The 16,346-nt window shown below is 48.4% G+C and overlaps 1 protein-coding gene across 10 annotated transcripts in view; it reads left to right on the top strand.

Moving 5' to 3' along the window:
• The window catches only part of LOC140719429 (myosin phosphatase Rho-interacting protein-like), a 290,247-nt gene that overhangs the window by 236,840 nt on the left and 37,061 nt on the right, over nt 1-16,346 (top strand). For 9 of the 10 annotated variants that reach the window (XM_073034087.1, XM_073034090.1, XM_073034088.1 and 6 more), the window contains 2 exons: nt 3,864-3,902; nt 10,442-10,994. In XM_073034087.1, the coding sequence (XP_072890188.1) occupies nt 3,864-3,902; nt 10,442-10,994 (592 nt within the window). The remainder of the gene's footprint in view (nt 1-3,863; nt 3,903-10,441; nt 10,995-16,346) is intronic. The other variant, XM_073034091.1, reaches the window with a different exon arrangement.

Below are 16,346 nucleotides of genomic sequence, written 5' to 3'. Positions count from 1 at the left end.
TCCACACAATCAGTGCCTCTCATCATCTTATACACCTCTATCAGGTCACCTCTCATCCTCCGTCGCTCCAAGGATAAAAGGCCAAGTTCACTCAACCTGTTCTCATAACTTCCCATAACCCAACCATAAATCTAGAAGGCAGGAACTAACAGAGGACAAACATTAGGCTAGCCTCTCCAGAACTTCCTGGCCTCTCTTTCTTGTACTTTGTATGGAAATGTGCAGTTTTCCATTCTAAAGGAATGTTTCCTGAATCAAGAGGATTTTGGAAGCTTATTGTCAAGGTGTTGTAATACATGTGCTTGCCTTCCTTGAACCTTTTGATGAAAGCTGTCTGGTCTTGGTTGTACCAGTTCTTAATCCCATTATTTTCTTCATGGTATTTTTCGCTCAATGGATTTTGTTGGCTCTATGTATCTGATTTTGTATCACCTGGGTTGGCTGGCATGTCTGCTTCACTGTGAATGCCCAGACGAAGTAGAGGCCTGCTTGGGAATAAATTGAAAGCCTGACCGTGGCCTGTCCAAACCTGGCCATCATGGTAAGTCTTGCAACTTCAACATGCCAGTGACATTGCACAAATCATCTTGACGGTCCAAAGCAGTGCCAATGTAGCCCAGACCGAACCAGAGTGTGCAACTGAACTTACCCGAGCTCGGCACTTACAGTCATGGTGTAATATTGAGTAGCTAACCATGATCACCACCAACTCCCTTCGCTTTCAACATCACTTTCAAAGTGCTGAAGACTCCTGTTTCCTTTCTGCTTTTATAATATATAGATATCACTAGCACGTTTCTTTTCAATGCCCTCTTTCTATAACTTGTAATATCTTTTTAGTTGCCTTTTGTTCGTTGCATCTCAAGACTTGAGAGAGGCTTCCTTTGACAACGGGAGTTCCCTATTGATGGTCTCTGGTTCTACCAATTAACAGATTTTGCATGGTTTCCATGGAAGTCTGTGGCATTGCATTGAAAAGTTAGTTTTGCGTAAATTGAGCCACTGAGCAGCAATTTCATGCTCTTCTCTTTAGAACTTTAGTTGTGTTCAATAATGACTACTGTTCAATACACGGCTGGGCTGTTAGCTAAGTCTGCCTCATCGCTAAATCTTAAATGGCCCACGTCCTTTGATTTAAGGACATATTGTTGCAGAAAACTCACCCCAAAAAATGTACTGCCTTCTGATATCCACTAACCTGTCTGTCCCAACATAATCAAATTAACTTTCTACATCTTACCATTACTACATGCTTGTCCAACCCTTGCATTTATACATTCTACAGAAATCTTTTGTGTAACTCCCTTTGTTTTGCCTATGAAATCTCCACTTCCTGTTTCACCCTTGTTATACCACCTCTCTTCACTGAGCTGATCAAAGTTCAAAGTAAGTTTATTATCAAAGTACATATATGTTACCACTTACAGCCCTGAAATTCCTGTTCTTGTGGGCATTCGTTGTATATCAGAACAAACACAATAGAATCACCGAAACTTGGTGACAGAGTGCGATCGAGCACCAGTGTGGGGCAATTGCCAAGGTTGAAGGACCAGACCAGGTCAGTCCACACTCCAGATTTCCAGCTGAAACCAGAAAAATGTACCTATCCAAGAGGCTCTTAAAATACCCTATGCCAACTAACTGGTACGTCTTTGGACTGTGGGAGGAAACCCTTGCTGTTACAAGGTAAACGTACAAACTCCTTACAGGCAGTGGCAGGAATTGAACCCATTGTGCTATCCACTATGCTGCCATGCCATCTTAGCTTAAACATTAGAATCCTCAATGTCCTGTTCTTTAATTTGTCTTGTAGCACTTACTATTTTCTAAACAGCACCTCTGTCTGCTTTTTATCCTGATGTAACTTCCGCTTCCCCCAGTAATGTTCTCTGATGTTCATCATCGTGGTACAAACCGTTAATCATGTGGGTTCACATTTCCTACTCTCAGCACACTGCATCTCACTTCATTATTGAGTCCCATGCACCGCCTCATTAGATTCCCCTTCCTTTTCCCAACTCCAAGAGCCCCAGTTTAGTATTCAGCTCCCTCCTGACAGTCTCTACTGTACCTCACAGGCAGAAAGGACATATTGTATAAAAATTAAAAAGAGCACAGAAAATATTTCAGAAATACTCAGCAGGTCAGGCAGCATCTGCGGAAGGAGAAGCAGAATTAACATTTCGGGTTAATGGCCCTTCTTCAGAGTTTCAGTTGTGAGAAAGCCGCCGTGTGATTTGTTTCAGATACAGCCTCACCTGCTGAGTTCCTATGCACAGTGTTCTTTCTGCCTGTGAGGGTTGCCAACGTTTTCCATTTTCTACACTTCCAGCATCTGGACTTTATTTTTGATCATTTTGTGAGTTGCATATGGTCAGTGATATATTGATGCAGCTATAAAGAAAGCAAGACTGCTGCTGTATTTCATTAGGAGTGTGCTGAGATTTGGTTTGTCAACTAAAACGCTCAAAAACTTCTACAAATATACCGTGGAGAACTTTCTGACTGGCTGCATCACCATCTGGTATGGGGGCATGGGGGGCCTACTCCACAAGATATAAGTAAGGTGCAGAAACTTGTAAAATTAGCCAGCTCCATCGTGTTGGCCTAGTGGATAAGGCATCAGTCTAGTGATCTGAAGGTCACGGGTTCGAGCCTCAGCTGAGGCAGCGTGTTGTGTCCTTGAGCAAGGCACTTAACCACACGTTGCTCTGCGACGACACCGGTGCTAAGCTACATGGGTCCTAGTGCCCTTCCCTTGGACAACATCGGTGGCATGGAGAGGGGAAGGCTTGCAGCTTAGGCAACTGCCGGTCTCCCATACAACCCTGCCCAGGCCTGCAAGGCACAAATCCATGGTCTCACGAGACTAATGGATGCCTATCTATCTCTCCCCCATCATGGGTACCAGCCATGGTATTCAAGGAGCGGTCCAACCAGCACATGCTCTCTTTTCATTGTTACCATCGGGAAGGAGGTACAGAAGCCTGAAGACTCAAACTCCCTCCCTCTGCCATCCGATTGAACGCATGAACACTTAATAGACAGATATATACTTAATGTAGCTCAGCTTTTTTTGTTTTCTACATTTATTTATCATGCTTGGGAAGTTAACAAATTGCATGACATAAGCCAGTGTTATTAAACCCGACTGTCTGTCTCACCGGTGTTCCCTTTTACACCAACCCCTTGCACGTCCTGCCATGGGTTATTACTGAAATCCGACCTAGAGAGTCCCTCCTCACCATGTTCTCTGTGTGTTGAGAGTGTCTGACCCACGATGCAGGAGAGATTGGAGGTGAAGGCACCTACTGCAACCAAACATGGGGAACAGTCAGTGCCTGCAAATTTCCTAATCCTGTAAATTTCCGAATCCTGTCAATTTCCTAATCCTGCAAATTTCCTAATCCTGCCATTCGGGGTCACAATTACTCAGTGCCACAGCCAATCATTCCCTCCACCCTCAACCTCTGCTGTAAATTGGGGCTTTTAAGTCACCATTCCATGCCACAAATCTGGAATCACAGGACCAACCTTCAAATACTTTTTGCATGAAGTGTACTACTACCAAAGAAAAAGCATATCCTTCTACTCCCAAACCAGAGAGTGCTTCCCATTCTTAAACCCTGTGTAAACATTCTGCATGACCATTGTCGGTACACCGCTCCCCGCAGACTGTTGTGTTTCAGACCAGTCACTGCACACCACACCCTGTAGACTGGTGTATGTCAGACAAGCCTCTGCAGACTTTACCCTGTGGACTTCTCTCTGTAGCTGCTCTTGTGTTGGAATGTTTTGTGCTGGTTTATGTTTGAAATTTCTAATGTCTGCTCTGTTTTTCTCTTCTGCTTATTGTTGTGTAGGAGGAACAGCTGGATGAGAACCCCACCTTCAAAAGCCAGGTTAGAATGCACAGTATTAAATTGCTGTCGGACCCCCCTCTCTCACCACTGCCTGCCCATTGGGCTCGGTGCAAAGCACTGGGTGGCTGGTGATCTTTGACGCCACCTCTCAAGTCTCTCTCCAAGTGCCCCCAGTGATGAAACCCTACTTCCTTTTCCCTCTGACTTCTTGACGTTGTCGCCCAACGTGATCGGTCAGTTGGTCTTGGAGGGTGTCCTACCCCGCTGTGGTCAGTAGCCATTCCGGTAGTCCGGTGGTCAGGGTTACAGCCGGGCTGCTGGTAGAGCTCTTGTACAGAGCTGCCCCACTCACTAATTCAGGTCACGGAGTTGCGGCGAGATAGTAGGCCATTTGGCCCATCAGGTCTGCACTAACTACTGAGCTCCTGTTAAGGCTGATTTATACTTGTGCGTCACATCTACGCCGTAGGTACCACGTACCGTACGCCGTAGGGTGACGTTCACCTCCCCAAATAACTTGTGCGTCGCGGCAACGCAGACCGCAACAACTGTGATTGGTCCGCTTGGTAACATCGCATTTCCTCCTACGCATTTCCAGTTGCTTCTTCTCCGCCATGTCTGTACACCGATGCGAAATAGATGAACCAAATCGTCAAATCTACCTGCCGAAATGCGAAGATGTTTGAAATGCATTTCCTCGTCCATGTCTCTCACGAAGGAACTCAACACAGTGACATAGAAACCCCACCGCCAACTAGCGTTTTGGCGCACACCAACGCATGCTCGCTATGGCGTAGAGCGAGGCAGAAGTGAAAATCAGGGCTACGGTGTAGGCTGCGGCGTAGCCCGTACGCACAAGTATAAATCAGCCTTTAGACCAACCCGCTTTATTCACCCTGCACGTCCCCCTAGATTCTATTAGCCACCTACATATTTGGGGCAGTTTTCAGTGGCCAGTTAGCCTCGTAATCTGCACATCTTTGGGGTGTGGGGGGAACCTGAATGAAGCCCACATGGTCACAGGAGGATCATGCGGACTCCTCACAGACAGCACTGGGAAGCTGGATTTGTGTGGCAGTGGCACTCCCTGGCCTCCAATTATGGGCAATGGAGTCTGGTTGCTCTGGGCAACCTGAGACCACTCTGCCCATTGACCCTTCACAGGGAGAGCGTACAAACTCCACACAGACAGCACCAGAGGTGGGGACCAAACCCAGCTTACTGATAGTGAGAGGCAGCAGCTCCACCAGGTGACCAGGTGGCCAGTGTCAGAAGCTAAGAGTGCTTGCTGGCGAAAGTGAGCAGACTTGCCTGCAGATTTCCAGAGGCAGTGAATTATCTAAAGTCGGATTAAGAAACTTGGTGGCTTACTGCAACTCTTAAAGCAGAGTGTGTTGGGGGTGGGGGTGTGAATGTACAAGCCCAGTAGGATAGTGAGAAGAGTGGATAGGCCTGTAAGAATATGAGAGGTGGGGAGGGGTTAGGGTGTATGCGAGTACAGGAGGGTCTGTTAGAGGAGGGAATGGCCGTGTGGGTTCTGTGCCACTGTCTCAAATGTGAGGAATGAGCCCACGATTGTTTGACTCAAGTCAGCATGCTATCAACTGAGCTGTATGGCGGAGGTGAGGTTTGCAGTGGGCAATATTTGTGTTGAGTGGCAATCCCGCTAACGTATTTGTTTCTTATACTGTCTGGTGGATGCTTAAAGTGTGTGATCCTTCCCTAGTTAACCCCTCTTGCAACCAATTTGTTACGTCCTTCTCTAAAGCAACATGATGCATGCCAGCAGGTGCGACACAGACTGTCCTCTGTGATGAGAGAGAGTAGGCAGCCAACCTGTTCTTTGCACAGTTAATGCATACAGTGGCTGGGGATGAGGCTGGGGACTGTCATATGTTGAAAGATTGGAGCGACTGGGCTTGTATACACTGGAATTTAGAAGGATGAGAGGGGATCTGATTGAAACATATAAGATTATTAAGGGATTGGACACACATGAGGCAGGAAGCATGTTCCCGCTGATGGGTGAGTCCAGAACTAGAGGCCACAGTTTAAGAATAAGGGGTAGGCCATTTAGAACAGAGATGTGGAAAAACTTTTTCACCCAGAGAGTGGTGGATATGTGGAATGCTCTGGCCCCAGAAGGCAGTGGAGGCCAAGTCTCTGGATGCATTCAAGAGAAAGTTAGATAGAGCTCTTATAGATAGCGGGGTCAAGGGATATGGGGAGAGGGCAGGAACGGGGTACTGATTGTGTATGATCAGCCATGATCACAGTGAATGGCGGTGCTGGCTAGAAGGGTCGAATGGCCTACTCCTGCACCTATTGTCTATTGAATCAGAACTGAAGTTCCAACCCCTTGCCCAAAGCCTAAAAGGTGAAATGAGTTTAAGTGCCTGACTTTGAGCAGGAACTCCGAGGCAGGAAATTGACAAATTCCTTAACAGGGAGGGAGCGAGAGGATGCAGACTTCCTTCTTGGGCAGGAAGGCGATGATGCATTTCACCCTGTTATTGGAGACACTGGTCCTGCCGCTGCTCGCTCACTAATGCCCAACTGGAAGGAGCTTCCTCAGTGGCGGAAGTGATCCGCTGGCAGCTGACGTTCCTCAGGATGGAAACAGAGAACACTGTGTTCATTTTCTGTGAATCCCGTAGCTGACGTTCCTCAGGATGGAAACACGGGAGAACACTGTGTGTTTTCCGTGAATCCCATAGCTGACGTTCCTCAGGGTGGAAACACGGGAGAATACTGTGTGTTTTCCGTGAATCCCATAGCTGACGTTCCTCAGGGTGGAAACACAGGAGAACACTGTGTGTTTTCCATGAATCCCATAGCTGACGTTCCTCAGGGTGGAAACACGGGAGAACACTGTGTTCATTTTCTGTGAATCCCGTAGCTGACGTTCCTCAGGGTGGAAACACGGGAGAACACTGTGTGTTTTCCGTGAATCCCTTAGCTGACGTTCCTCAGGGTGGAAACACGGGAGAACACTGTGTTCATTTTCCGCAAATCTGGTAGCTGACGTTCCTCAGGGTGGAAACACGGGAGAACACTGTGTTCATTTTCTGTGAATCCCGTAGCTGACGTTCCTCAGGGTGGAAACACGGGAGAACACTGTGTTCATTTTCCGTGAATCCCGTAGCTGATGTTCCTCAGGATGGAAACACGGGAGAACACTGTGTGTTTTCCGTGAATCCCGTAGCTGACGTTCCTCAGGGTGGAAACACGGGAGAACACTGTGTTCATTTTCTGGGAATCCCGTAGCTGATGTTCCTCAGGGTGGCGACGTGGGAGAACACTGTGTTCATTTTCCGTGAATCCCGTAGCTGACGTTCCGCAGGGTGGCGATGTGGGAGAACACTGTGTTCATTTTCCGTGAATCCCGTAGCTGACATTCCTCAGGGTGGCGATGTGGGAGAACACTGTGTTCATTTTCTGGGAATCCCGTAGCTGACGTTCCTCAGGGTGGCGACGTGGGAGAACACTGTGTTCATTTTCCGCGAATCCTGCAACTTCGTGTCTGTTGCTGGGGCTGAGCTCCTCGCCGGTCATTGTGTGGAGACTGATGGAGCGGAGTGCGGTACCTGTGCTCCCACTCAACACTTGGACTTGAGACCATCCCCTGCAGGGAGCTTCTCCCTGCTGAAATCTCTGTATGGAACTACCAGTCAGGCACGGTAACAGATCTATAGCCCACACCAGTCTTAATCCTATCTACACTCCCTAGTTCATCCCTGTGATCCCAGATTTAATCCCCTCCACGCTCTGCTGTCTCTGCATTTTGACCCCGTGGTGACTCCTAACCTGTCTTGCTTGAGCGGATCCTCTTCACGTTTCCCAGTCTGTTCGGAATTTCTCTTTTTACTTCCTCCAATTTAATCCTTAACCCCGACGAAGCTCCCTGCATTGAAGCAGAGAGCCGAGAGGTGAGATGCTCAGCCCAGGGCCATTCCTCTCCACATCTCATTGCAGCCTTGGTCCACGCACAGACCAAGATCCCCAGAAGTGGGGTAAGAGGGACTGCCCTCAGCATCAGGGCAGCGTTTGAATGAGAGGGGGCAAAACCTCAACTCAGTGGGCGTCACGGTGAGAACTGTCCAGTGTGAGGCAGGCAGCTAGAGCAAATGGGATATGGACAAGCTCAGCCAGCTCCTGCAACCTTTCTGCTAAATCCTGTGTCTCTCACTGCATACATTGGCTTTCAGTTCTGGCAACATATCTCAATGTGTCAAATGTGTGGCTCTCTGGTAAAAGTATCTTTAGCCCATTGAGTCCGTTCCAACCATTTATGCTCATTCTGCTCTGATCTCTTTTATTCTCTCCACGCTCCTCTGAACTACCCCTCCTCCCTGAGTTTCTACCCCTCACCCACGCACCTGGTGCAATTTACTGACCCACTAGTTGTTGAGACGTGGGAGGAAACTGGAGCTCCCAGAGGAAATCGATGTGGTCGCAGGGAGAGTGGGCAAACTCCACAGAGACAGTGCCCGAGGTCAGGATGGAACCTTGCTCTCTTGAAGAGTGAGGCTGCGGCTCTGCCAGCCCCACCAGTGTTTTTCTTTTTGATATCCTCCCCCCCGTTCTAGATTCTCCATTGCTAGGTAGCCAGTGTTTCTATCCAGACTTTAAATTGTTCTGAACCAGGGGTCCGCAGACCCCTTGCTTAACGGTATTGGTCCATGGCATAAAAAAGGTTGGGAACCCCTGTTGTAAAGAATCTCGGTACTGTGTTTCTTACATGAGGAGCTTTAGTAAAATCAGCACTGTGAGCTCTCTTTGAAGCCTCGATGTGGTTCCCACACTCTGAGGCACACGACACCCCATTTGAAGTTTCATTAAAGGTTTACGTGGTTTCTCAAACTGCTAAATAGCCCAAGAGGCAGCTGCTAGTGGCCTAAATCTGTCCCCACCCTGAATCTTCTGAGTCTATTTCCAGTGCTGACTAATAATTTGAAGTGAATTTATTTATTTGCCAAAACGTTATCAGCTTGCCTACACTGACACTGAATTCCATATGCTATCATTTTCAAGCAATTATGTTATCAGCGTTTTGTACAGTTTCCTCTGCTTTTCTAAAGAATTAACAGTATCTCCTGTTCTGTCAGTAACAGACCTCAACACAGCTCCCTCCAGACCAAGGCCTTATCACTGATGAGCACAGACAAAAGAACTGGTATGGCAGTGGACTGTGTGGAGCGTCACTCACTTTCAGCCACTCGAAATATCTGCCCGTGACATACTGCCCCAAATAGCTGGGGTTCCCTGACGTTCAATACTCATCCCTAATCGTGCCCATGAGAAATACAAACTGCTGAAAGAACTCAGAGGTTCAGGCAGCATCTGTGGAGGGAAATGGTCTGCTGACTTTTCAGGTTGAGACTTTTTATCTGGGCTGAAAGAGGAGAGACGGGTGGGATAAAGAGGTGAGGGGGAGGGGTGCGGCCAGAGCTGGCAAGCGATAGGTGGATCCAGCTGATTGACAGGTGGAGTCAGGTGAGAGTGAGGGAAGATGACAGAGGCCAGGAGATCTCACCTGGAAGGTAACAAGAGGATGGAACCTGACGGGAGAGAAGAGAACCAAAAAGCCTTTAAGAAAGTGCTGATGAGATGCTTTTGTGAACTGCTGCAGTGTTTTGGGTGAAGAGGAGAGAAGAGTCTTGGCCCAAAGCGTTGACTTTTTATTCCTTTCCGTAGATGCTGCCTGACCTGCTGAGTTCCTCCAGCATTGTGTGTATGTTACTCTGGACTTCTAGCATCTGCAGAATCTCTTGTGTTTAAGGGAAGTGAGTAAGGTCTGGACCCAGAGACAGTGAAGGATCTGTTTGTCACTCAGCCTGCTGTGTGAGCTGGTGGTGGAGCTCCCTTGCCCCTGCTGCCCCTCTTCTTGGTCGCCGGCGTCTCAGTGATCAGCATCACTGTAGAAGCCAGCCTTCAGTCAAGTGGATTCACTCGAGGTGATATCGAGGAATGACTTGAGGCTCTGCAAAGGCTGGAGATCGTCCCAGCTGCAGAACCTGAAGCCCTCACCAAGTGTACTTCTAGTCAGAGAACTGAAGCATAGAAGGTCTAGGGTGAGGGGGAAGAGATTTAATAGGAACCTTGGGGGGCAACTTCTTTACCCAGAGGGTGGTCTGTGTATGTGGCGAGCTACTAGAGGAGGTGATTGAGGTATTTAAAAGGGCCCTTGAGCAGTATATGATCAGGAAAAGTTTAGAGCAGGGGTTCCCAACCTTTTTTATGCCATGGACACCTACCATTAACCGAGGGTCCATGGAACCCCAGGTTGGAATCCCTGGTTTTAGAGGGAGTTGGACCAAACACAGTCAAATGAGAGTTGCTTAGATGGGAATCTCGCACGGCGTGGACAGTTGGTTTCTATGCTGTGTATAGATTCTAACCCTCCCCTTTACTCATTACTAACCTTCCCATGACACAACTTCCTCTGTCGTTCGAGGGTCAGGAGTCACTGGGTTTGCAAAATGTCCAAGTTAGAAGTGCGTCACCAACACGATTTGCTGTTGTCCGCAGATTGTTGGGCAGGAACTGGCAACAACGATCTCACGTTTTGTTTGTAGTTTAACAGACAGCAATAAGGAGAACACTTTCCGTGACGTGATCACCAGGAGGACTACAGGGAGACAGGAGGCGGCGTCTGCAGATAGGACGTGGGGGAGCCGCAGAACAGACGGCCATGAACAGCGCCTACCCGCCCACGACTGCGTGGAGCTGGAGCCCGTGCAGCAGCCATGCGCGCTCGAGCCCCCTGACTCACGCATGCAGAATCCCACGCCGGCCAGTATGCGCATCCCAGAGCCTGTGCCGCTGCGCGGGCAGGACTCGGTCAGGGCGGACGAATTGCAGCGCGACCAGGCGCAGCGGATCGCCGAGCGGAGCAGGTGGTTCGAGTCCACGGCCCCCAGCGACGGCCCGAGGAAAGGGACGGACTGGAGCTTCGAGCCCATCAACATCCCCGAGGCCCTCAGCAAAGACATTGAGGTGAAGTGGCAGGAGCTGGAGCGCATCCCTCTGCGGGACCACAAGCAGGTCCCCCTCGTTTGCATGCGGCCTTCCCCGTCCGGCCAGAATGACAGCGGGACATCGGTGACCACGGAGCGGCTGGAGAAGGAGGTAGGAGAAATAGACGCAATTTTCTGTGTCGTTGTTTGTCCTTGGCCCTAGTCTCCTCCACCCGATCAATGTGTGCGAGCCTCTTGCTGTCACATGAAGCAATATACAGTGAAACTCATTGTTTTACCTAGCATCCATACAGATCATTCCAAACAACAGCAGGAAGGGCAGAAGCAGTAACAGAATGTAGACTATGTTGCTACAGTTATGGAAAACTGCACTACAGGCAGACAGATAAGGTAAACACAAAGTACATTGCAGATGCTGTGGTCAAATCAACACGTACAAACAAGCTGGATGAACTCAGCAGGTCGGGCAGCATCCGTTGAAAGGAGCAGTCAACGTTTCGGGCCGAGACCCTTCGTCAGGACAAAGATAAAGACCCTGACGAAGGGTCTCGGCCCAAAACGTTGACTGCTCCTTTCAACGGATGCTGCCCGACCTGCTGAGTTCATCCAGCTTGTTTGTACGTGTTGACAAAAAAGGTGCAAGCACCACAGCAAGACAGTTGGAGAGATAAAGAGTTCATCGTTAGCATACAAAGAGCATTATGAAGCTGTCCATGAACCTGGTGGATTGTGTTTTCAAGCTTTTGTGTTTTCTGCCTGATGGAGGGGTGGGCAGCAGAGCAGGGAGAATGTCTGGGTGGGATCACATTGGCTTCTTTCCCAAGGCAGTAGGAAGTGTAGGGAGATTCAATGATAATAGCTAACATGTTCTATTAGGTAACTGGGTCAGCATGGATGAGTTGGGCAGAAGGGCCTGTTTCTGTACTCTATGACTCTATGATATTATTTCCTCAGTATTAATCGCCAAGCCTCAAAGCCTGGGCCTCTGTTTTTCCATCTGCAACTGGATCCTCAGCTTCATTTTCAGGAGACCACAATCTGTGCGGACGTTTAACAACACCACCTCATTGACAAACTACACAGGGACATCTCAGACTTGCGTGCTTATCCCTCTGCTCTACACTCATGAACGTGTGGCTAGGCACCGCTCAAACGCAATCTGTAAAGCTGCCGGTGACACGACTATTGTCGGCAGATTCTCAGATGGCGATGAGGAGGTGCGCAGGGCTGAGGTAGATCGACTGTGTTGAGTGGTGACACAATAACGACGTCACACTCGATGTCAGCAAGACCAAGGAACTGATTGTGGCCTTCAGGAAAGGGAAGTTGGGAGAACGCGCACCCATCCTCATTGAGGGGTCAGTGGTGGAAAGGATGAACATCAGCATCTTGGAGGATCTACCCTGGGCCCAGCACATTGATGCAATCACAAAGAAGGCTCTGCTTCATTGGGAGTTTGAGGAAATTTGGTGTGTCACCAAAGACTCTTGCAAATGGGGAGCATTCCGACTGGTTGCATCAAGGCCTGGTTGGGAGCCTCCAATGCACAGGATTGCAAGAAGCTGCAGAGTGTTGTAGACTCAGCTAGCATTCCTCACCATCCAGGACATGGCCTCCTCCCATTACTACAGTCAGAGACGAGACTATGAAGACCCACTCTCTATGCATTAGGAACAGCTTCTTCCCCATCACCATCAGATTTCTGAACATTCAATGAATCCATGAACACTACCCCATTATTCCTTTTTTATTTTCTGATTTGATGACTTTGCACTGACCTTCTGCTGCAAAACAATGTTAGTCAGTAACAATAAACCTGATTCTGATTATTACGTTCTCCTTTCTGCCATCTTGTTTCATCACAGACCTTCTTCCTGACTACATGGTAAACATTTTCCAGTTCTGATGAAAGATCATTGCCCGACCCTAAAGAATTAGCAGAGATTCTCACTCCACAGACGCCGCTGAGTATCTCCTGCATTTTCTGCTTGATCTTGGTGTATTCTTCCGTTACTGCCCTCCTTGAATCCAGGAGTCTGCTGGGGGCTGAAAAGCACAGCCTGCAGTGGGATTGAGGGCTGTGTATGTGCATAGGAGGAATGAGGCTTGCTTCACTGGTGTTGCTTCATACAGTTGGTTCTACCTTGCTGTGTTCTTTGTCATTCTGCTGAGCATTGTGGGCACTGGAAAGTGTAACGACACTTGCGGGCTGCCTCCAGCACACCCTTGGGTGTGTTGGTTGTTAACCTAAATGACATATTTCCCACTTTGATACACATGTGATGAATAAATCTAAATCTGCAGCCTTCCCTTTAATGCATCTCCTTATTTCTCCCTTCACTCCCACATCCTCACTCTGTTTTTCAACCAACAACAAATTACATTGACCAAGTTTTATTAATCTCAGATATTTCTTTCCTCTTTACCTTGGGATGTGGCACCTGGCTGCTTCCTCTCGTGGGTACACAGGTACCAGTGTAGGAGCTATCCAGGAGAGCACGACTTAATCGCGTGCCAGGGTGGAAATACGTCTCTACCAAAGGAGGTGTAAGGCATTCCTTCCCTTGGCTAGCCTGCAGGAAACCCTTGGACAAGGTGTAGCACCTTCTTAACTACCCCCTCCCCCCACCCATTTCAGGGTCACATGAAGCCATGGGAGCAGGTGGTGGATGGTCATATTAGCAGCTGGTGCCGATCACAAGTCCTGGTTATGCAAACTCTGACGCCAGGCAGATAATCTCTGAAGAGTGTTGATAATGGCTGGGGTCACCCGTCTTGTAAAGACACTGGCCAGAAAAAGGCAATGGTACGCCACTTCTGTAGAAAAATGTGCCAAGAGCAATCATGATCAAGACCATGATGGCTCATGTCATATGACACGGCATGTAACGATTGAATGAGCACACAACCTAAGTGAAAGTCATAAAAAAAAACCCAGTAGATTCTGGAAACCTAAATGAAAATAAAAAATGCTGGAAAGGTTCAGCAGGTCAACTCGCATGTATTGGAAGAGAAATAGATTGAACATTTACCCCTTATTCATCAGAACTGATCACAATTGCAAGGAAGGCCTTCACACTGAAACGCTAACTGTGCTTCTCTTCCTGTGGAAGGTCTAAACTGTGAGCTTCGCTCTCTAAACCTCACTGCTTTACTTTCTCTGCTGCTTTAAGGTGTGAAAGAAGTCAGAAAGTGCAGTCTCAGTGCACTGCACTGAACGGAGTGATGAATGACCAGGTCGTTTGGTGATTAAAGCTGAGGAAGAGATAGTGACCAGGCTGCTGGGGGAGATGCCTGTCCTTTAGCTGGAGTTGTGGAATGTCTCTTATGTCCATCTAAAAAAGACTGTTGAGTCAGGAATCATAGTGTGATACAGCACAGCCCTTTGGCCCATCTCACCCATGCCAACCAAGGTTCCTTAGCCCCACTTGTACATATCCATCTAAACCTTTGCTATCCACGTACTTATCCAAATGTCTTTTAAGTGTTGTTATTGCACCTGCTTGAACCACTTTCTCTGGCAGCTCCTTCCACGTACACACTATGCACTGCACAAAGAAAGTTGCCCCTCAAATCCCTTTTAAATCTTTTCCCTTTTGCCTTGTCTCTGGCCTCATGCTGTGAAGGAAATTCCTCTGCGGAGGGAGTGGGGATTTTGATTCCCTCTCCCAGTGAAAAAAGAGTGCATGCATTCAGGCGGTCACGAACTCACTCACAGCCCCACAAGTGACCAAACTTTGTATACAGGATCTTGGCAACACTCTCAGTGGGGTACTGTCTCAAATGGAAGATGTTCTGTCTTTACCACTGCACTGGGAGCATCCTCAGGCATCTTTCTATTGAAGATCTCTGGAATTTGGTCTTGGACGCTTGGCATCAAAGCAAGAGTGTTCTCATCCCTAGACAGGGGTCCATCTCCGAGGATCATAGTGGAGAGGCTTGCGAGTTCCTGAGGTCCCGAGAGAGATGGCATCTGAAACATAGATAATAGGTGCGGGAGTAGGCCATTCGGCCCTTCGAGCCTGCACCGCCATTCAGTATGATCATGGCTGATCATCCAACTCAGAACCCTGTACCTGCCTTCTCTCTATACCCCCTGATCCCTTTAGCCACAAGGGCCATATCTAACTCCCTCTTAAATATAGCCAATGAACTGGCCTCAACTGTTTCCTGTGGCAGAGAATTCCACAGATTCACCACTCTCTGTGTGAAGAAGTTTCTTCTCATCTCGGTCCTAAAAGGCTTCCCCTTTATCCTTAAACTGTGACCCCTCGTTCTGGACTTCCCCAACATCTGGAGTTTACCCGTCTTGAGCTTCACTCCTGGTAGGGACATCCGTTGTGGTATGGTCATGGAGGAGGTTTCAGACAAAGAATGATCCAACTAAGACCTCATTGGTGGAGCTGGCAGAAGATGAGGACTCATCACAGCAGCAGTGAAGGTCATCTTGCATTCCACGTCACTAGACCCTGACCCCGATCTGTCATCTTGCATTCCACCTCACTAGACCCTGACCCCGATCTGTCAAGGACCATGTGGTGGCTGCTCGTGTGTCAGTCTTCCCACATTAAACAGACGCACATTTGCGTTCTCCATTACGGGAATCCACCCTAACATCCTGGATTAGACAACCCCTTCGGAGAACATCATACTTGACTTGAGTGATCACATCAATACTAAGACAGAAGTCAGAGAGACTCTTCCGATGATGAAGACAGAGAAGTACAGAGTGTGAAGCAATAATAATGATCCACTTCCTTGGTCCCAGTTCTGCACAGGAGAGAGACCGTGTAGCCTCTGCACCTACTGATGGGCGTTGTAAATTAGTGTCGGTGACGTCTTCACTTCAGCTGTGAAAACCACAGTTACACATCCAGAGAAGGTGTGAAGAAAATAAATGAGGCTGGCCAAACTATGAGCGAAAACCCCCCCAGAAACCGCACCTCCCTCCCCATCAACCTCACAGAAGCACAACAGTGTGGTGTCTGCACTCGGCAAGGGCCTGGCCTCATCCATTGGTGCTGTACTTCCCTGTTCGAGCGGTGTAATGACAGGCTGGATTGTACTGTCAGTAGCAAGTGTCAGTCCACTTAAATCTAGCTCTTTTAGAGGTTAATTCTTCTCACTGGGATTTTGTTACCTCTAGACTGAGTATGAGACAAACACATCTGCTGTTTCCGTGCTGACCGTCAAGCACCCATTTTTTTTTACATTAACCCGACCCTAACCTATTTCATCCACCCCAACAACCCCCTCCCCACCACTCACTTAAACACGCTTGAGCCAATTTACAGCGTCCAATTAACCTAACAACCGGCACTTTCCTGGGAAGTGAGAGGAAAACTGGAACACCGGAGATCGGCAGAGAGAGAAGGTGCAAACTCCACATGGGCAGCCCATGTCCTGCACGGTGATGCTGTGAATAGTCTTATTATCTCTGGGGACTTAATGCTTCAGGCACAGGGAGCACTGCCACCAGGGGAGAACTTCTTCAGAACTACAG

Source organism: Hemitrygon akajei, chromosome 31 (genome assembly GCF_048418815.1).
Source record: "Hemitrygon akajei chromosome 31, sHemAka1.3, whole genome shotgun sequence".
In the NCBI taxonomy this organism is placed as follows: Eukaryota; Metazoa; Chordata; class Chondrichthyes; order Myliobatiformes; family Dasyatidae; genus Hemitrygon; species Hemitrygon akajei.
This window is presented reverse-complemented; position numbering and strand designations above follow the sequence as displayed.